Source organism: Kogia breviceps, chromosome 4, assembly GCF_026419965.1.
Source record: "Kogia breviceps isolate mKogBre1 chromosome 4, mKogBre1 haplotype 1, whole genome shotgun sequence".
Lineage (NCBI taxonomy): Eukaryota > Metazoa > Chordata > Mammalia > Artiodactyla > Physeteridae > Kogia > Kogia breviceps.
This window is the reverse complement of record NC_081313.1, coordinates 116,905,488-116,926,596: the sequence shown is the minus strand read 5'-3', so window position 1 is coordinate 116,926,596 and position 21,109 is coordinate 116,905,488. Positions and strand designations below refer to the sequence as shown.

The following is a 21,109-nucleotide window of genomic DNA, read 5'->3' as shown; positions in this document are numbered from 1 at the left end:
CCAGCCAGCCACCCACGCCAAGTTCAGGCCCCGCTCCTGGTGGATAGGCTAATGTAGCCTGTACCCTGTTACCAGGTCCTGGCAACAGGGTAGAGAGGCTGTGGGCCCACCCCCAGAGCCTTCTCTAGGGAAGCCCCAGCCTCCTGGACGTGGCTCATCCTCAACAAGCAGGGCTAAGGAGAGAACAGGAGTGTCCAAAAGCCCCGTGAAAGGAGCCAGTGCCTGAGGAACAGCACAGGTGTTAGTCCTCCCAACCCCGTGCAGTGGCCATCCCCCCCCACAACCTTCTCCTTTGTTCAGCTAGTGGGCACTTTCCCAGGGCAGGAAGGTTAGGACTATATCGCACAACTCCAGGGGGCTTGTTCGTGTTGTACACGGTGTCCACAGCACCACCTGGAGCTGTGCAACTCTGTGGCCACGAATAATACGAGGACAGAGTCGGGGGTAGTCCAGGCTGGGTGCAGGGCCGGGAACTCAGGGATGTGCTCAATTACCCTCCGTCTCTAAGAGCCACAGGAAAGCATCCTGACTCTCAGCAGTGGGAATAAATTCCCCTCTCTCCCCTCCTGCCCCTGCACTCCCCCATTTTCTCTTACACACACACAGGTTTTTCCTGTCTTCAGGAGCTGGGCTAACCTCAGACACTAGACACAGTCAAGCCTATCTCTTTCTTATTCCTGATTGCAAGAATCATTTTGGCAACGTCCTGGGTCTTTATCGTCCACCCCCAACGATGCTGCTGCTTGAAAAGTCACTCCTGCGCCTCTAGTCCCATCCCAAGTGGAATCAGTTTCCGAGAGCTGAGGAAGAAGGGCTGAGCCTGAGTGGAGCTGGTCGGAAAGCCTTAGCCACTGCCTCCATTTTCCTGGGCTGGGATGACTGGGGACGAGGGCGAGGGGTCAGAAGAGGGCTACTAAGGCTACAAAGTTGTAGCCTCCTCCTCCGAGCCACCCTGCTCAACAGGATGAGCGTGCGTCAGTTTCACGTGCAGGCTCTCCCCCTTCTCCAGACACACTCCCCGCCCCCCCCCCCCCGCCCCACCACTACTATTCATTAGCCAGGCACACCTGCACACACACTGCCCCGGCTACAAGGACCAGCCTCCTGCCTCCCTGAGGGGAGATACAGTAAGGCCCAGAGAGACTCCAGCTATTTGCTCATCAACCACTCCCAATCCTCCAGGCTAGATTGGAGGCCACAGGGTTTTTGTGGGGGTCTATCACAGCCAATCGCCATCACCCCCTATAAGTTCAAGGGGCTATGATGGTTAGTATACACTAGAATGCTAAGAGGTAGAGTACATTCACCTCTTGGGGAAGTTTACTGATTAACGTCACTGACCTGTTATTGAGGGGACGCTGGTGATGGGCTTACCTAATTTCCTAATTTAGAAGAGGCAGAAGAGCATAGACCCATCTTTGAGTAGGGGGTGGTGCGGGAGGGTCAGTCTGGCCCTATCTGTAAGCTTCCCTTAAGTATCTGGCCTTGCTGGGGTTCAGAAGAGAGTACAAGGGCTGGGCATGTCTCCCAGAAATCTACAAGACAGGGACTCAGGGGAGAGTGGCAGCCAGGGAACAGAAGAAAGTGGACCTTGGGGGTTAAGGACAAGGTCAGGGAGATGGGAGTGGGTGGTTCTCTGCAGGAGGCAACGTGGGAGAATGAACTCCCGCTAGAGCCAGGCAGTGATGGAGGAGCAGGTCGTGGGGAAAAGGCAGGTATCCCAGGCAGCCAGTTGGCCCCCTGATGCGGAACAGGCTGCAGCCCCGCCCCCGCCCCCACCCCTCCACCGCGATTCTTGCCACCTGAGGCCAGATGCCCCACACCTGCCCTCAGCCCGCCAGCTTTGGGATGCTGGTAATTCAGGCTTCTCTCCACCCCCACCTGTTCCCCATAAGCTTTTCCCGGGTATATTGCTTTAGGTAGGGCAGCCTTCCCCAAACCGTATGTTTACAAGGATTCCTCAAAAAACAACTTCCAAGGTCAAATAAATTTGGAACATACTGGAAAGTTCAGCTCTTTCCTCCTACAAAACTTTTCTAGCCTTTCATGTGCTAGCACACACTGCAACTCTACAAGGAAGCCTGGGAATGGATTTCCTAAACTTATCTGGCCACAGAAACCCTCTTTGAGAGAACAGATGAGACATCTCCAAGGCCCCTTTTTGTTGTAGGCACACAGCCTGGGAACAGCATTCCCAAGTTCTCCTTTGAGCTTTCTGGGGTCTGTTTCATGGATGAGAAAACCTGCCCAGGGCCTTGGAGAGAACCCTTTGGTAGGGCTTGGAAGGAATGGCTCCCCAGAACTTGGTATTCCAGAAGACTCCCAGCCCCCCAGCCTACTGACTGCCTGGCACCAAGGATCTACAATTCTGGCTTCACGGGGCCCTAGGCAGGTCAGAAGGGAAGTCTCAATGACCATTAGGACCTTTAGGCAGTAAGTTCCCAATTTCCCCACCCTGCTTCCCCAAATCATCTTCTTCCCTACCCCTCCCCCGCTTCCCCACCACCTGGAGCCACATCTATTAGAGAGATTTTGAAAGAGATTTCCGAGCCCTCCACCCAGCCCCGACTCCAGCCCCTTCAGCAACGAGTGTGCCCCAGCGCTCGACTTGGTTTTCTCATTCATCACTGTGCACTTTGATTTCTAACCTAAGCCTCGCGGATGATGCCAGTTTGTTCTGTGATTTTTCCCCTTTTCCTTCTCCAGATGTCCAAACGGATTCTTCGGACAGAGATGTTTGGAGAAACTGCCTTTGCGATTGTACATGCCAGATCCTAAGCAAAGTATGTTTGAAGATACAAACACGAGTCCCTGCTCCTTAGAAAGCTTCTGGGTGCAGTCCCCCCCCACTCCTCACCCCCTTGTAGGACATAGGGCCAGGGGTGTTGGTTGTTTTGATCTTTGGCTGTTTTGTTTCTTTTTTGTATTTTGGTTTGTTAGTTCTTTTGTTTTGCTTTTTCATTTTTGGCCTAATCCTTGGGTTTAAAGTTCAGGGCTGCAGGTAAGGGGCAGAGTGGCAAGGCCGGTACAAATGGTAACAGTGGCAAGGAACCCAGCTGGCATTGGCAGGAGCCCGTGCCGGGGTGTTGCAATGCCTATGTCTTGCTATCCTGGCTCTCTCTTTCTGGTTTTCTTTCTTTTGGTAGGTGTCCTGTGGGATACACCGGGGACAGGTGTCAGCAGTTCGCAATGGTCAACTTCTCCAGTATGTCTCTTTCTTCTATTTCTTTCCTTCCCTGGTAACTGACAGTTCTTCCCCCACCCTACCCCCCACCCCGTGGGAAGGATGGGGCCTTGCTTAGAGAGATTGCGGTGGGCCGGGAAACGCGGGGTGCTGTCCTAGGCTCCTCTCAGGCCTCATCAGAAGCCTGTGTGTTACTGAACCAAACTTGGGTCCCCTACGCCACACACGCAGCAAAGCTAACCTACTAAACCGGGTGGAGGTGAAAGAAAGAACAGCGCTAGTTGTAAGGTAGCAAGCAAAGAATACAAGGGGCTCATGGGAAGGGTTTTTAAAGACTGTGGTAGGGTGGGGTCACGAGGTGCGTGATCAGCTCATGCTCAGTCCTCTGATTGGTTGATGGTGAGGTAACAGGGTGATGTTTCAGGAATCTCAATCATCAACCTTCTGGTTCCAATCAGCCTAGGACTGGGGGTAGTCATCATGTAGTTAACTTCTAACACCTGGTGGGGTTTTAGTATCTGCAAAACAACTCAAGGTTATACCAAAGGTCCTTGACTTTGTTTTATGGCTAAACTCATTATTTTGTCTTGTTTGTTTTCCTTTGTTTCTGCATTTTCTCACTTGTCTGATTAAATTTGCTCTTTGGAACTTGAGGAGAAAGGCCTAGGAGGCTAAAGCTTTTCTACAAACAAGAGGCAGGGGTCACTGGGGGGTCTTTCCTGGGGAAGCACCTGAAGGGTCTTGCTCAGTTTCATGCAGAGGAGACTGATACACCCCCTGCCTCATGTTGCTGTACTGCCTGGTCACAGTAACACTGAATTCTCTCTGCAGCTGCTCAGAGCCACGCTCAGGCCTCTTCACCACTGGGGTCAGGCAGCCTGGCCAGGATGAGTAGAAGCATTTGCAGAGCCCTCACCTGCCTCTAAGAGCCTGTCTGAGGATGTCATGCTGTTGGTGGGGCTGGGCAATGAGTGTGTGCACATGTGTGCTCGTGTGTTTGAGAGAAACAAGTTCTCAGAAAGCCTGCCTTTCCATCTGGCCAGAGTTTGTTTTGGTTTGATTTTGGGATGATGGGGGAGAGTGGGGAAGGGGGATTGAGGGAAAACAGGTCCCAGGGTAGTGGTTTCCTTGAAGACCAGAGACATCTGTGCAGCTAGATGTTGGAGTAGGGGTGAGGTTTGCCGCAAATACTAAGGCATAGAGGGAAGAAGGAATCAAGGGGTAACTGGTGACTCTCTCCAGGCCCTCTCTGGTCTCAGTCCCCATCCAGGACTTCATTCCCTTCCCTTCTTCCACCTCTGAAGTTGGAGCTTTCTGGTTTGCACAGTCTGCCGAGAAAAGTGTGACCCCTGGAGCTGAAGGATGAGGCCCTAACTGTGGTGTGTTTTATTGGGGGCTGGGAGCAGTGCCTTCAAGTGCCATCAGGTGGAGGTGGAGCAGAGCAGAAAGCCACAGGCTGGCCATGGACTCCATTTGGGGCCCAGCGGTCCACTGGCCTGCAAGACGGAACCATGTCCCCCATCCTCCAAAGCATGCTAGGTGCCTGCTCGACCCACCACCCACCTCCTCCTCTCCAGGGAGGACACATGGGTCCCATGAGGAATTAGAACTAGACTGATGGTGCCTGGGCATGAAGAGGCCGAGGGAGGGACCCAGGGGCCATTTAGGCAGCCCTTAGAGAAAAGGGGTTTGGGGCTCAGGGTAGAGAAAGGAGCCTTCCGATCTTTCTCAGACCACAGCACAAAAGCCTAGACATTCCCTGCACAGGAACCTGGAAGCCAAGATTTGAAGAGGAGAGGCGCCAGGGAGGTCGGGGCTGGTCATCCCAGGTGGTCAACTCTCTTAATAGAGTGTTGGGGGCAGCGCTGTCCTCAGGCCCCTCCCATTGGAGGCCAGGGAGGAAGGCCATGGGGATAAGAACAGAGCCTGTGGGCACGTAGCCCAACAGAACTCTCCAGAGCCCAGGCTCCAGGAAGAATTGCAGAGTCAGATCCAGCCCCATTGGAGGACCGTAGGTCAGGAGGACAGAGCAACCAGGCGGGGCTGAGGACCTGGGGAGAGAGGCAATGGAGGGCCTATTCCTTTTCACCCTTAGGCCCAGAGCCCCCCTAGCTTATGGGGCTGTTCTGGACAGGGAGTCCCAGCCCATCCTGAATCTGAGCAGCAGAGCCTCCAAAACTCGGCCACTGTCCAAGCTTTTCTGCCAGCTGGGCTGCTTCAGCTTGCAGCTCAGCTCTTCTGGGAGGGTCAGCAGGGCCCCAGGAGCCCAGAAAAGAGCCTGGAAATGCAGCCTTTCTGCCTAGTGTTACTGGGATCCTTGCTGGTACCTTTTGGTAAAGGATTTATACTCTTCAAGCACTTTGCCCAGAGCACTTCATGCACTGCTCTATCAGATAATTATTGAAAAAGGAGTGAAAAATGCTAACTTAAGTGTTCAGGCTTCGATTCAGATGGACCTGAATAAAATTGCCAGCAGCTGAGCTTACTGTTCTGGGGCCTCATTTAACCTCTCTGATTTTTTTTTCTCGTCTGTAAAATGGGGATAGTGACATTTATGCCTTTAGGGTTGCTGTGAGGATGAAGTGAAGTGATGCACACCAAGGGCTTAGTCAAGGGCCTGCTGTTGTTTGAACACAGTTGAGCTCCTCTTCCAGCTACTGCTGGCATGGGAGTGGAGGCCAGAGGGGCAGCATCAGTCCCCTGGAGGCTGACTCCCAGCACATCCTGAGCAAAGTGTCTGACCTTCGCCCTCTGCCCAGACAGCCTCTAGACCAGGTTACCTTTTGCAGAGGCCACGGAAACAGAGCCTGCAGCCGCAGTAGCCCTTTAAAGCTTCTCCTTCCCTTGACAGCCCCTCCACTTCCCAAGAGTCAAAACTTGTACACCTGGATACCCACCATATACAAGAGCACGCGCACCCGCACACATACAAACACATGCCTGCACTTGCACACAAACACACATGTGCTGACACCTGCTTACACACACACAAGCACACAAGCACATGCGCCGGGGTCGACGTCAAGGCCTCCTTGTCCAGGTGCCTATGACCAGGTGTTGTAGGACATGTCCAGGATGAAGACTTTGCCTGTTGTCTGATAAGCCTGGCCCTGCTGGGAGTCCAGCATCAGGCTGCCATGGTTACTGGTCAGTATGCAAATTTCTGTTCAGTAGGACCCATCTGTGACTCGGTGGTATCACTCCATCCTGGCTGAGTGGCAGTCAGTGAATATGATGAGCGGGAGACAGTTTTTTTGATTTGGGGTTTTGGGGATGTTTTTGTTTTTGTTTTTTGCTGAGGCTGATATGGCTGCAGGCCCCTCAGCATCCATCCCCGGGGAGAGGGAAGCAGGGCTGCCTTTTAGTGACTTCTCAGTGACATCACCAGTCCTGTCAGCCACCACTGTCCACACAAAAGAGTACTGGCCTTTGACTCAAAGGGGAGGCCAGTCAGGAGTCCCAAAAGCTGCTGCTGCTATTACTTGGTTCCCAGAGGAGTGATGCAGGAGAAAACTCTTAAATGGCTTTGGGAGCCCTGCTGACTTCTCCAGATGGTCATTGTCCTGAGGACTAGCCAGTCAGGTCTGCCCAGGGACTCAATGGGCAGGAATAGCCATGGCTTAGCCCCAAGAGACCAGAGACCTGGCCTCCAGTCTCCCTTCCACCTCCTAATTAGCTATGTGACCTTGGGAAAGTGTCCTAGCACTACTGGGCCCTAGCTGCCTCATCTAATACAAACACCACTAAAAGTGGAGCCCAGACCAGCTCTGTGAATCACAGTTCTCTTAGTGTCTGGGGTGCTGTGGTCAAGCTGGGCTGTTCTCTGTGGGGAACCTGGCTGAATATCCAAACATTGTGAACTCTTTCAAGCTGCCTGGAGGGTCCCTGGGGCTACAGGATTAACTGCTCAGTGAGAGTTGCCCCCAGGACCCTTTCAGTTTGTCAAGTTTGTACTGCCTGCTTAGCACACCTGGCCAGCCCTGGGAGGCCCTGGGAGAGGAGTAGACTTGCTGTGCTTATGGTGACTCCTACCTCCAAGCAGTAAGCGTAAGACTGCAAAGAAACCACATTCAAGATCACCCGCAACTTCAGATTTAACAGGAGTGCACAGAAGGGCTCGTGTTTAGAAGAGCTGGAAATCGTGCTTCAAGGGTGTGGTCTCTGCATGGAACTGGGGGTCAGAACCCCAGGATCTTCCTCAAGCCTCTTTCAGTCAGAGCCATCCTACTCTCTTGCCCTTTTCCAACTGCATAACCCTCTGGAATCCCTATCAGGAAGCAGGGGAGAGATCCAGAGCTAGACAGTGCATAGGACTTCCTGCTCATGTCCCCGTGCTCCACTCCCTCTGCAGGAGATGAGAACATCAGAACACAATTCCACCTCCTGCCTGGGTCTAGTGGAATTTGCTGTGCACATGCGGAGGCAGTGGAGCAAACCCTTGCACACTGCCTCGCCTGTCTTTTTTTTTTTTAATTTTTATTAGAGTCTAGTTGATTTAAAATGTGCTAGTTTCTGCTCTCACTGTGTACAGGCACTTTTGACAGATGAGGAAACAGAGACTATGTATGACTTGCCCACATGCACACAGCAAACTAGGGACAAAACTGAGACTCGAGGCCTGCAATCAGGTGCTGGCTGTTACCTTAGAATGGTAGGTGAGCTTTTCAAAAGCACTGGAGAGATTTCTGAGCTCCCACCCCAGAGCCTGGTTCCATTGGTCTGGATGATTCTGAGGGACAGCTGAGTTGCAGACCTCAGAGATCCCGTGGCCAGGCCTGATCCCCATTTAACTGATGAAAGACTGAGAGCCAGATAGGCGGGATACTATGGGGTCACACAGCGGGTCAGTGACAGAGCTGACCCTTGGGCAGGGCCCTTTTATCCAACCCTTCGATGGCCCTGGTGTCTACCTCGAAGATCCGTGAATTTGCAGATTTACAACATGATCCAGCTTCAAAGAGTGCAATTGGCTACCATTTAAGGGGCACAGGTGTTCTACAGGTGAACCCACTCGTCTCTTTCTCCAAGTTGCAGTTTGCTTTCCTAAGTCGTGTGATCAGGCTGGGACCAGAGGCCTAGCCCCTGCAGGTTTCTAGGGTGTTGGGGGTGTTAAGTGGAGAAGTGGCCTGCTGCCTGGGGCCTCTTCCCCTCCCCAGTCCTGCTCCACACAAACTCTGAGCCTCCATGCCTGGCTCCTAGGAGATGGGCAGGCCAGTGAGGCCCATGGGGGCAGGACAGGGACAAGGGGCCGGTCTGGGTACCCCAAGCCCTAGTTCTGAACAGAAAGAAGGGCCCCATGAACGAGCTCAGGCTGAGCAAGCTGTCTCCAGGACGGGCTCGAAAGGGTCGAAGGCCTGGCACTGGAGCTGGGAGGGCGAGGATGGGGACTCTTCCGCCCCCTGCCCCCACTCATCTTTCCTCTCTGGGGACATCTGCCAACTGACTCTTGCGCCTCTGCCTCCCTACCAGGTACTAACCCCACAGCTCATCTCTAAAGAACCTGCCCTGCCTGCTGATCCTAACATTTCCTCTCTCTACCCCAATCAAGGGCTCCTGGGGACTGGGTGCCAGGGAAGGGGCTCAGGAGGCTGGGAGGGGACACCACTAACCTGCTTTCACCTCACAGGCTGGCTGCTGGTGTCTGAAGAGTCCTGACCAACGTTTCTCTCTCTCTCTCCCGCCCCCTCCCCCATCTCTCTCTATCTGTATCTCTCCCTCCATCCCTTCCCCTCTCTGACCCTCCTTTCTTCTGCACTGCCAGAGCACCTTGGATTTGAACTAAAGGGTATGGAGCCTCTATGTATCGGTCAGCACCATCCACACAGCTCCTCTCCACAGCCACAGCCTCTGACACCATGTGTGCTGGATGTTTGGTTTCCTTTCCCCCCAAATGGAAAAGGGATGATTTCAAAAATCCCCCTGTCCTCATCAGGATGTCCTGTAATAAACCACATTGATTTGTGGGAGACAAGAAAAGCTCATGGACAGCAGAGTACCCTGGCGTTCAGACTGTGCCCCCGTGTACAGTAGTGCCCCCTTGCCTGGGGCCAGTCGCCAGGGTACTCTGAGGGGAGCGGGACCCCTGAGCTGTGTGCAACCCAGTGGGTTGGCCAGACGAGCCCTCGGAGAGCAGGTGTCTGAAAGCCACAGAATCCTGGTTTGGAGAACTGTGCAGAGAGGCATCCCTTTCAATTTGACCTTAAACCTCCTTCCTTTTCCCATTTCCATTTCCATTGCTTTTCATTCTTCACCAAGCTGGCAGCTGATAACACCCATTTGTCTCTGCCGCCTGCCCCGTGTTTGTCTGCCAGGCTTTGCCATCTGCTTGAGGCTGTTACTCCCTTCACGATCTGTCCCCATGGTGGCACATGTGTTTGTGGGCAACACCAGCAAGGGTCCACGGTGGGCTGGCTTCTGGTGCCTGCCCTCCTGCCTCCCAGCTCAGAACCTCACGTCCCACTCCTGACTGTCCTCTGGCCCCTGGATAATGCCTTGGGCAGGAAGGGACTTTGAGGGGTCAGTCTTCCCAGCTCTCTGGCTTTGTGCCGGGAGGCTCCACCCTGGTCCACACATATAGCAGGAGAGATGCAGGGGCTCAGAGGGGTTGAGCCTTTGGTGGGGTCAGATCCCAGATGTGTGCAGAGCCTGCAGTTATGAAAAGACTGTTCTCATGGCAGATTTGGGGAGGCCCTAGTTCCCCAGCCACCTAGCCACCATCAGCTGTTCTCAGAAGATGGAGCTGAAAGTCTATGTGTAAGAGTATGTCTGTCTCTCTGCTGTGACGGTGGGGGAGGAGAGGGGCTGAGTCTGTGGTGTCTGTGTGATCATGGCAGGGGGTGCAGGGGGGGGTCTGTAGGTGTGCGTGTCTATGTTGTTATGGAGGGCTGACATGTTTACATCTTGTTGGGTCTCTCAGTGCAGGGTGTGAGTGCACGGAGGGGTGCAGTGGAACATCTTTGTTGTTAAGGGTTGAGCATGAGCAATGGGCGCGGAGGCAAGTGTGAGCGTATGTAAGTATGTGACTGTCTGTAAAGGTGGTCTGTATATTCATTCACACACAAACTCAACAAAACTCTACTGAACCCCAGAGTTGGCCAGACCCTGGCGATCTAGCATGCTGAGTCCCTGCCCTCCTGGCGCTCAGATTCACAGGGTGAGACAGACAACAAACAAACAGGAAAGATATCAGGTGAGGGTAAGTGCTACACAGAAAATAAAATGGAATGGGATGGTGCCTAGCCGGGGTGAGAAGCTACTCTAGCTAAGTGGCCAGGGAAGGCTTGTCCAATGAGGTGACATTTGAGCTAAAACCTGACGAGAAGTAGCCAGCTCTGCAAACAATCGGGGGAGAGTGTTTGAGGCATGGGGCACAGCGAGTTAAGGATGATGTGGATGGACCTGCCTTGTTCGATGGATGGAAAGACTGCCAGTGCCTCTGGAGCACAGCAGACATGGGGAAGAAGCCTACAGGTGGGATCTAGAGGAAGGGACCGGGTGACCCTGGGCCTCGTGGACCACGGTAAGGCTTTGGGTTGTATTCAAATTGCAGGGGGATGCCATTGTGGGTTTTTAAGCAGAGGAGTAAAATGATCTGCTTTATGGTTGGAAATCAGTGTGGCTTTGGGGCAGAGGATAGACTGGGTGAGGGGACAGGGTGTGGAGGAATAGAAGCAGAGAAACCAGTCAGAAGCGGGCAGCTGTCGAGTGAGAGATGGCATCATCTTGGATGAAGCTGCAAACAGTGGAAATGGGAAGAAGTGGTCAGATCTGGGATCTACTTGGGAGGGAGAGCTGAGACGACTTGCTGATGGATCAGGTATCAGAGTGGGTGGGAAGGTCAGGAATGACTCTAAGGTCTGGGGCTAGTATAACAGGAAAGGTGGTGTCGCCACTGAAGAGATGGGAAAAGCAGGGAACGAGGGTGGGGAATCAGTGCTTCTGCTTGGCCATGGCCCTTGGATGTAGGAATCTGGAGCTCCGGAAGAGGTCAGGGCAGGAGAGAGAAACGTGAAATTCAGCTGCATACGGATGGTGTTTCAAGTCTGAGTCTGGGTGAGATGACAGAGGGAGAAAGGGCAGGTGGAGAGAACAAGAAGCCTGAGAGCTCTGGGCCTGGACCCTGTAGCCCAGATGGAAGAGGGGGAAGTAGCAACTGAGACAGAGGGATGAGCCAGCGCAGGGGGAGGAAACCCAGGAGGGAAGACCATCCCGGGAAGTGGGCCCGGCAGGGGGAGTCTGCTGAGAGGGAAGCGAATGACCACAGACTTGGCAGCAGGGGGTTGTTGGTGACCATGACCAGAGCGGTCTCAGAGGAGTGATGGAGACAGAGGTCTGAGTGGAGGCCTGAGGCGTGGCTGGCGATGAGAACCGGAGGCAGCACGGGGACCACAGAGCCTGGAGGTGGGGATCTGGGGTGGAGGGCTGTTTGTTCAAGACTCTGCATGACTGTGTCAGTGGGCGTGATCGCGTGCGTGGCGGCCGTGTGTATTGTTGTGAAGGGTCTGTATGTGTGTCAGACAGGCACAGTCCTCCAGGTACGTGTGCCTGGGGCTTTGTACCCAGTGTTTGCTGCTGGGCGTACCTTTGCCACAAGAGACCCTGCAAGCCTGGGGGCTTAGGGACACTGCCCAGGGCTCCACCAAGGCTTTGGGTCCCGCCCCCACTTATCCCTGTGCTGGTGGGAGGGGAGCGATGGGGAGGGGCTGACCAGCAGATGGGAGGGGGAGCAAGGGTGGGGTGTCTAGGCTGTAGCCTTGACCATGTCTGGTGCTATCACCTTTTTCCTTTGCTTCCTCCAGGCTTTCTCTGTTGTAGAACGGTAGGGCTTGCCCCGCCAAAAAGCGGGAGGTAGAGGGGATAGTTGGGTCTTTTTGAGGGCTTTGAGGCCCAGCCTAGCTCAGCTCCTTCAGAAGGGTGGAGGCTGCTCCTTGAGCACAGGGGCTGTCCTAGGCGCCAGGGGGCTGTGCTGCCACTCGTGGGTCTCTGACAAGCAGAGACGGGGAGAGCTGGAGTGGGCCAGGGCCACAACCCTGACCAAGCTGCAGGGATAAACCAAGGCCTGTCTCCCCTCTCCCGCCTCTGTGGGCCTGCTCTGCTCTGTCCCCGCTCCTGGTCCTGGCATCCCTCCTAAGTCCAGCCTCTGGGCCTCATGTCCTGTCTCCAGCCCAGAACAAGCCACTTCTCCACCTTCTTAAGGAAGCCAAAGTGGCCAGCCAGGCTTTTGCCCAGGGTCTGCATGTTCACCACCATGAAGACCAGCTTCCCCCAGCCCATCAAGGCTCTTTGCAGCCACCAGGCCATAGTGGGTTGCCCTCCCCTATGACCTTGGGAACCTTCACCTCCATCCCACCTCCTCCAGCCATCCCCCTACATTTTCCACTCACATGCTCCAGGCAGAGCGTGGGTTTGGGAAGGTGAACTCAGGTGTAGTCACTTGTGATGAGATCCACAGGTGGGTGGAGTTCAGGAAAGCAGAAGGGAGGGAACTGGCTGGGGAGGGGTGAGATGGATGGGAGCCGGGCAGCACCTGAGCTGGAGAGAGCCCAGGGTTTGCGGGGCAGGGGGACAGTCTGCACTGTCCTAGCACTGTCCGTATGGGTTTGCCTCCCTCCCTGCCCCCTCACGCCCTCTACCTCTGCAGAAGCCGAGGAGCTGTACCAGAAAAGGGTCCTGACTATCACCGGCATTTGCGTGGCTCTGCTGGTCGTGGGCATCGTCTGCGTGGTCGCCTACTGCAAGACCAAGTGAGTTGTCGGGCACTCAGAGCAACCAGGGACTGCTTTTGTGGGGACAGGCTCTCCTCTCCACTGCACCATGCCTGGCCGAGCCTCCCCCATTCCTATGCCCCTCTGCCCCCTTCTGCAGCTGGTGAGGGGCCAAAGGGCTGGGCCAAGAAGCAGGAGCAGAGGGTGGGGTAGACAGGCCCCAGAGGACTGCACAAGAACGGTCATAAGCCCAGGCAGTGGAAGAAGATAGATATGGGTTCTAATTCAGCTCGGCCATTTCCTGTGACCCTGAGGAAACAGATGAGCTTCTCTGAGTCCTCATCTATAAATTGAGTGTGATCCTCTAGTACCTCAGAGGATCCTGTGAGGGAGGATCTGCCCTGTCAAGTAGGCAGGCACTGGGGCAGTGTTGGGGGTGGGCAAGCACAGAGAGGGAGACACCTTCTCAGGGGAAAAAGAGACCTCACAGGGCACTGCCTAATCCCACCTAGGAGCAGTCCAAGCAGGAATACAGAGAAGATGGGGTTGGGCCACCCCTGGGCAAAGGAAAGGTGGCATCAGAACCTTGGAGCAAGGAAAGGGGCTGGACAGTTCCAGTAGAAGAGTTCAAGCTAAAGGACAGATTCAGGAGAGGGTCAGCTGTGTTCATGGAGCTTGAGTAGCCCAGTCTAGCTGGAGCAAAGGGCTGGGGTCGATTTTAAAAAGGTGCACGAATCTAAAAGAACAGCTGGAACCTGCATGGCACCACAGGGCCTTGAATGTCAAGCTTGGGGAACTGGATTTATCCTACAGATGATAGGGAGCCATTGCAGGTTGTAGAGTGATGTGGTACAGAAAGAGTTTGTCATATCTGTTCTTATGTGGAAAGCAACAGTCTGGGCATAGCCACCATTTGGGGTACTGACCCCTGGGTCTTGACTCCTGCTGCCCCTATCTATGAGATCTAAGGCCCTGCCAGCCTTGGGGTTTAGGGTTCAGGGAGCCCACAGGAGGAGACTGGGCCCACATAGGAAAATTGAGGCCAAGAACTTGGGGGAGAAGCAAGCCCCATGTTCTAACCCCTACTACATTTACTTATTTCTTCAACAAACTTTCGTTCAGTGCCTGCTGGACACCAGGCCCTGTATCAGGCACATGGCCAGTGCTCTAAGCAAGAGGTCCAGTGTTACAGGATGTATTTCAGGGGTGCCTAACCTCAGCTAGAGGGCAAGGAGGGTTTCCCTGAGAAAGGTGCATTTAGACTGGGCCTGAGAGATGAGCAGGAGTTAGCAGGTGAAGAGGCAAAGAATGTGCTGCAATTGGATGCAAAGGCCCAGAGGCCAGAGAGGCACAGTGTAGGATCAGAAACAAGCCCTCCAAGGATGCAGCAAGCTGGGGTGGGGAAAGGGCAGTGAGATACAAGGCTGGGGAGAGGAAACAAGATTCTGAAGCCCAATGAAGGGGCTTTAACAGGGGAGTGACATGATTAAACTTGTTGATTACAAATCAAATGTATTGAACACTTAATAGGTGCCGAAGTGAAGTAGCCCCACAGGTCTTGACTCCCTGACCACAGCATCCTGTTTTATTTTCTCCATAGCACTTTGCTGAAAGTATCTTGTTTGTTTATTTGTTTATGTGTTTATCATCTGCCTCCCCTACTGGCCTGCAAGCTCCATAAGGGCAGGAACCATATCTGTCTCCTCTGCTCCAAAACAGCATCTGGCACATAGGTCCATCCACCTCACTACAAATAACTCAATTTCGTTTCTTTTTATGGCTGAGTAATATTCCATTGTATATATGTGCCCCATCTTCTTTATCCATTCATGTGTTGATGGACACTTAGGTTGCCTCCATGTCCTGGCTATTGTAAATAGAGCTGCAATGAACATTTTGGTACATGACTCTTTTTGAATTAGAAACATGGATAGTTTAAGTAATTTGCCCAGAGTTACACAGCTAGAAAGTAGTAGAGTTCTGCTCTCTCAGCAGAGCCAAAGCTCATTACCACTACGCTCAGGTCCTGCTGAATTCGGCTGGTAGTGATGATGTAGGGGGTTGATTGAAGGGGTCCTGGCTGAAGGCAGCCTGAGCACAGGAAAGAGCAGTAGCAGGAGACTGCCACGGCAGTCCCGGCACAGGCAGACTAGTTCCCTGGAGTAACAGCTAGGGAAGCTTATACTTTGTGTGTGTCAGGGGAGGGGGGGGGAGCGGGTGTCAGGCTAATGCACCTTCCCCTGTGCAGAAAACAGCGGAAGCAGATGCATAACCACCTTCGACAGAACATGTGTCCAGCCCACCAGAACCGGAGCTTGGCCAATGGGCCCAGCCACCCCCGGCTGGACCCTGAGGAGATCCAGATGGCAGACGTGAGTGGTGTTCCCAGGCCCCACTCTGACCTCTTGCTGTGTAGCCTGCCTTCTTATGCCCCCTGCAAGAATGGGCCAGGGAGGCGGCCGGCCCATCCTGTGCTCAGCCTTGCCTGCTAGCCTAGCCTTGCCTCACCAGAATGACTTAGCCTCGCTTGGCCCACTTCCTTAAGGGAGGTCAGGGGATTGATTTCCAGGGGCCATTGCTGCCCTAACACCAAGTCCCTTATCCAGTGGGCCACCACCGCCCCTGCAACCTGGAGCTTACTGCCTCACTTCCCCTGCCCACCAGGAAGGAGATTCAACTTGGTCATCTGTCACTAACTGCACCCCCCCCCAAAAACCCTCTGTCTGTTCCAGTATATCTCCAAGAATGTGCCAGCCACAGACCATGTCATCCGGAGGGAAACGGAGACCACCTTCTCTGGGAGCCACTCCTGTTCTCCTTCTCACCACTGCTCCACAGCCACGCCCACCTCCAGCCACAGGTGGGCACCACCAAGGCCCACGCAGCCTTGCAGACTCCTGTATGCACACCCTCAGGGCGTGCACATGCACACCGCACACCTGCCTGGGGACAAACACCAAACTTCCCAGCCAGGCTGGGCTCTGTATTGAGGGTCCCTGTGAGCAGGAGGGTGGAAGTGGGGGGCTTCAAACCAGAACCCACCACCAAATGTACATCCAGATCCTCAAGAGACCAGATTCCCTTTTCTGGTCTAAACCAGCCCCAGAGGAACAACAGCATCACTGTGTTCCCACCTAACATGTGGTTTTGTTTGGACCTCATCAGCACCACTTCATCTGGCATAAAGTGCCTGCTCACTCAAATACCCACAGCTATTTGATGCCCTCTCCTGGGTTTTCCACATGAACCTAGTCCACCTTAACCTCCTCTCCAGAGGTAGGGAGGCCTGTCCACACAAGCACAAAGGCTCATACAGCTCAAGAAAGAACATGGTTGGCCCCTTTCTTCCCTGGGGAGCAGCACAGAATAGGCAGGGTCCCCATGTATTGGCCACTGAGGCTGGGCTCTTGAGGCAAGTGGCTAAGGACCATGGGAGTGGAAGGGTCCCAAACAGGGAGGCTAAGGAGAGGTTGGCTGCAGAGAGGAAACGAAGAGGTCTCTGCACATTGCAGCTCACCCATCCACAGGCCTCCAGCTCTCCTCCTCCCAAAGTCGGGGTTTGGCATTTATGATGTTACACATCAGCCCAGAGTAAAGGGCAGTGAGCCGAGGGAGCCTGAGATAGAATGAAGAACCAGGGAAGGGGTGGGCCTGGGACCACACGTGCTGTGCTGCCCAGCCCCTTCCTGACCCCTCACCTCACTCCCACCTGGCTTCTCCAGGCATGAAAGCCACACGTGGAGCCTGGAACATTCTGAGAGCCTGACCTCCGACTCCCAATCGGGCATCATGCTGTCATCAGTGGGCACCAGCAAGTGCAACAGCCCAGCATGTGTGGAGGCGCGGGCACGGCGGGCGGCAGCCTACAGCCTAGAGGAGCAGCGCAGGGCTGCTGTGCCACCTTACCATGACTCCATAGACTCCCTGCGTGACTCCCCACACAGCGAGAGGTCAGTTCCTACCCCGTGACCTGTGCCCCACCGTAGCCAGAGAGCTGGCACCGCTGACCCTTAAGTCACCTCAGAAACACTCCAAAGAGCCTCACCCCCATTTTCCAGATGGGCAAGCAAGGTCCCTGAAAAGTTAAATGGTCTGCTCGGGGTCATCAACATGTCAATGACAGGCTGGGACTACAGCCAGTAGACCCTGGTGCGTTATGACCATCTAATTTAATTGTTCTACTAGGACACTTTTCAGAGTAGAAGGGGATGTTATTAATAGTTGCAGTGGAACATCAGGAACAAACAGGGTCTGGCCTGGACAAACCAGAACATACAGTTGCCCTACCCTGGTGTCACCTAGAGGCCCCATGTCCCAGGAGAAACAGACACCAAGACTGAGCAGATTGAAGAGTGGGAGGGGAGTCTGTCTGTGAGTAAACTGATGAGTGCAGGATGGGAATGAGCCAAGAATGCCTGAAGGCCCTGGAAGTATCAGCAACTAAGCCCCCATGGATCAAGATGCCATTGGGTTCCTGAGCAATGAATGCAATGAGAACCAGGAACCTTCCCTTCTTCCCTGACTCCAGGCCAGGAGTTGCAGGGGGCCAGCCTCCATCTTGCTCTCCCCTTGGCAAGTGGGATCTGTGGGAGGAGAGCAGAAAAAGGGGCATGGTACTAGGAACTCCAGGCTGGGGTGGAGAAGGCTTCAATTCAGCCTACTCCATGCCGGTCATGGACACAAAACCACTGAAGCTCACAGCTGCCTATGGAAAGTGCTAAGCATAGGACACCCCACCAGGGCAGAGAAACCCAGTCTGATGGCAGTCTCTGGGAAGCAGCTAGGTTTTCCAAGACCAACCTTTCCAAGCTCAGCTCCACCACCTGTGTGACTTGGGGCAGGTTGATCACCTCTGTGCCTGTTTCCTCAGCTATAGAATAGGGAGCATTACACCTATCGTGCATGGTTCTTATGAAGGCCACCCTAAGATCCTGCGCAAAGCTCTTCGCCTTTTACCTGACATGGCACTGGTGCTCACTAGGTGGAGCTGTGGTTATCAGTAGTAACGAAAGCAATAGGACCTCTTAATGCAAGCGGTCCCCAACCTTTTCGGTACCAGGGACCGGTTTTGTGGAAGACAGTTTTTCCACAGAAGGGGGCAGGGGGATGGTTTCTGGATGATTCATTTATTGTGCACTTTATTTCTATTATTATTACATTGTAATATATAATGAAATAATTATACAACTCACCATAACGCTGACAGGAGGCGGAGCTCAGGTGGTAATGCAAGCCATGGGGAGTGGCTGTAAATACAGATGAAGCTTCATTTGCTTTGGCCACATACCTTCTGCTGTGCGGCCTGGTTCCTAACAGGCCACAGACGGGTACTGGTCTGCGCCCTGGGGGTTGGGGACCCCTGCCTTAATGGATGGGAAGTAGAGAGGCAAGGCGGGGAAAGACTTCCAGGCAAGGGGAACAATTGAGCTGTTCCAGCAGAGGCACTAAGGACATAGCTGGTGAGGCACCTAGACTAGGGTGGGCTGTGAGGAGAGCGGAGCTGGGCCTGAACAGGCAGGCTGGGGCCAGATATATGGCCAGTGGCCCTGGGTGGGTAAGCAAGAAGTACCTCCTAAAGCAGAGATATGACTTTAAAAGATTGCTCTGGGAGGGAATTCCCCAGCAGTCCAGTGGTTGAGGCTCCACGCTTCCACTGCAGGGGTGCAGGTTCGTCGGGGGACTAGGATCCCCCATGCCACGTGGCCAAAAAAAGATTGTTCTGGGAACTGCATAGGCTGAAGGAGGAAATACCCTGGGGTGGGGGAATGACCAGAGTGAACATCTAGTCCCAGGATGGAGTGGAGCAGGGTGGAGGGTATTCCAGGAGAAAGGGAATGGGTAGGACATGATGGATGCACATGTGGGAGAGGGAAGAGAGGAGAGTCAGATGATTCTGAAAAACAGTAATGGGGACTCCGGAGAGCAATGAGGTGCCCAGCTTTACAGTTTGGAAGAGAGGAAGGGAGGTCGGTGGTCCCTGTCCTGAGGTGGATAATGGTTGGGCAAGAGGCCGGTTGACTCAGAAAGGGAAATGTGGAGAAAGAAAAGGGACGGGTGCCTGGGACTTAGAGTGGGAGATATTCGCAAGGGCAAACTTTTGAAGGAACTGGTGGTCTTTAGCCCCAAGCAGAGACACTTCAGTGGGGTCTTGGTAACTGTGAGCTCTGGGCTGAGGACCCTACCTGAGGTGGGGGCAGTCACTTCCCTGAGGCAGCTTTTAGCTTCAACTTAAAAAGGAAAATATTTCCCCACTGTAGCCATCAGCCATGGGATGAACTGTCCCGGAGGGGAGGTAAGTCCAAGTCACAGGGGTGGCTGAATGCAGGGACTAGAATGAGGAATTGGGCAGTATGAGTTCTGGTTCCTGCCTAGCCTGGGTTCAAATCCCAGCTCAACCACTTCCTGGATGTGTGAACCTTTAGTAAGTCAATTAAATGTTCTGAGTCTCAGTTTCCTCACGTGTAGTACGGGACTAACAGAAGCCTCTTAATAGAATTACTGTATTAGATGAGATCACACATGTAAAATGCCCCAGGCTTAGCCTCACCCAAAGTAACCGTTCAGGAACACCGGTGACTGTGAGCATCCCCACAGCCAAGGACAACTGATAACGTTTAAGGAATCATCCAACAACGCTACGGAATGAGCACTGTGGTTACTCCCGTTTCACAGATAAGCAAACTGAGGCTCAGAGAAATTAAGGAAATTGCTGACGGTCACTGAGGAATACCAGCATGGTTCTTGCAAGAGGGATCCTGGGCAAGACCACTGCTTTGCATCAGGTCCGCCCCATCCCCTGGCCACCGGCCCACGTCTCTGCCTCTCCCCGCAGGTATGTGTCGGCCCTCACCACGCCCGCGCGCCTCTCTCCCGTGGACTTCCATTACTCGCTGGCCACTCAGGTGCCGACTTTCGAGATCACGTCCCCCAACTCGGCGCACGCCGTGTCGCTGCCGCCGGCCGCGCCCATCAGCTACCGCCTGGCGGAGCAGCAGCCGCTCCTGCGGCACCCGGCGCCCCCCGGCCCCGGTCCAGGGCCCGGGACTGGTGCGGACATGCAGCGCAGCTACGACAGCTACTACTACCCCGCGGCGGGACCGGGGCCGCGGCGCGGGGCCTGCGCCCTAGGCGGCAGCCTGGGCAGTCTGCCCGCCAGCCCTTTCCGCATCCCCGAGGACGACGAGTACGAGACCACGCAGGAGTGCGCGCCCCCGCCCCCGCCGCGGCCGCGCGCCCGCGGCGCGTCCCGTAGGACGTCGGCTGGGCCCCGGCGCTGGCGCCGCTCGCGCCTCAACGGGCTGGCGGCGCAGCGCGCAGGCGCGGCGCGGGACTCGCTGTCGCTGAGCAGCGGCTCGGGAGGCTGCTCGGCTTCCGCCTCGGACGACGAAGCGGAGGACGCGGACGGGGCGCTGGCGGCCGAGAGCACGCCTTTCCTCGGCCTGCGTGCGGCGCACGACGCGCTGCGCTCGGACTCGCCGCCGCTCTGCCCGGCGGCCGACAGCAGGACTTACTACTCCCTGGACAGCCACAGCACGCGGGCCAGCAGCAGACACAGCCGTGGGCCGCCCCCGCGGGCCAAGCAGGACTCGGGGCCCCTCTAGGGCCCCCGCCGCCCCCTCCGCCTCGCCCGCCCCACTGTCTTTAAGGAGAACAGAGACCGCCGACTGGAGAGAGAAAGGAGGGAAAAAAAGAAATAAAAATATTTTTATTTTCTATAAAAGGAAAAAGTTATAACAAAATGTTTTATTTTCATTTTAGCAAAAATTGTCTTATAATACTAGCTAACGGCAAAGACGTTTTTATAGGGAAACTATTTATATGTGACATCCTGATTTACAGCTTCGGAAAAAAAAAGAAACAACAAAAAAAAGAGAGATGGGCCAATTTTTTGACTCTTTAATAGAAACCTATATTGTGGTGCCTTTTGCTGTACGCTAATCTGGAGCTCCTGGAGAGAAGTCTGGGTTGCGGGGTGGGGGAATGTAGGATCCCAAGCTGGCGGGGGTCGTGGGAGGTGGTGGTGGTGAGAGAAAGCAGGAGAGAAGAGGCTGCGGGATTGGGTTCGGGTGAGCGCGAGGCTGGGGGACCCAACGAACGACAGGAGGTCCGGAGTAGCTTTGCTCCAGTGCAAGATCTGGAGTCCTGGGCCCCCTGAGGAAAGGGCGGGGATCCTAGGTTTGGAGCTAGTGTTGGGGTCAGGTAACGTCCAGGGGGAGACTAA

The 21,109-nt window shown here is 54.5% G+C and overlaps 1 protein-coding gene across 2 annotated transcripts in view; it reads left to right on the top strand.

Annotated features, from left to right (window-relative positions):
- NRG2 (neuregulin 2) overlaps positions 1-20,869 on the top strand; it is a 173,107-nt gene extending 152,238 nt beyond the window's left edge. Inside the window, exons 5-11 of one of the 2 annotated variants that reach the window (XM_059061258.2) lie at positions 3,147-3,205; positions 8,946-8,969; positions 12,825-12,927; positions 15,137-15,260; positions 15,621-15,748; positions 16,611-16,838; positions 19,721-20,869. In XM_059061258.2, the coding sequence (XP_058917241.1) occupies positions 3,147-3,205; positions 8,946-8,969; positions 12,825-12,927; positions 15,137-15,260; positions 15,621-15,748; positions 16,611-16,838; positions 19,721-20,489 (1,435 nt within the window). In that variant the 3' untranslated portion in view covers positions 20,490-20,869. Of the gene's footprint in view, positions 1-2,706; positions 2,784-3,146; positions 3,206-8,945; positions 8,970-12,824; positions 12,928-15,136; positions 15,261-15,620; positions 15,749-16,610; positions 16,839-19,720 lie in introns of both variants that reach the window. The other variant, XM_059061256.2, reaches the window with a different exon arrangement.
- Positions 20,870-21,109: the final 240 nt, after the last annotated feature.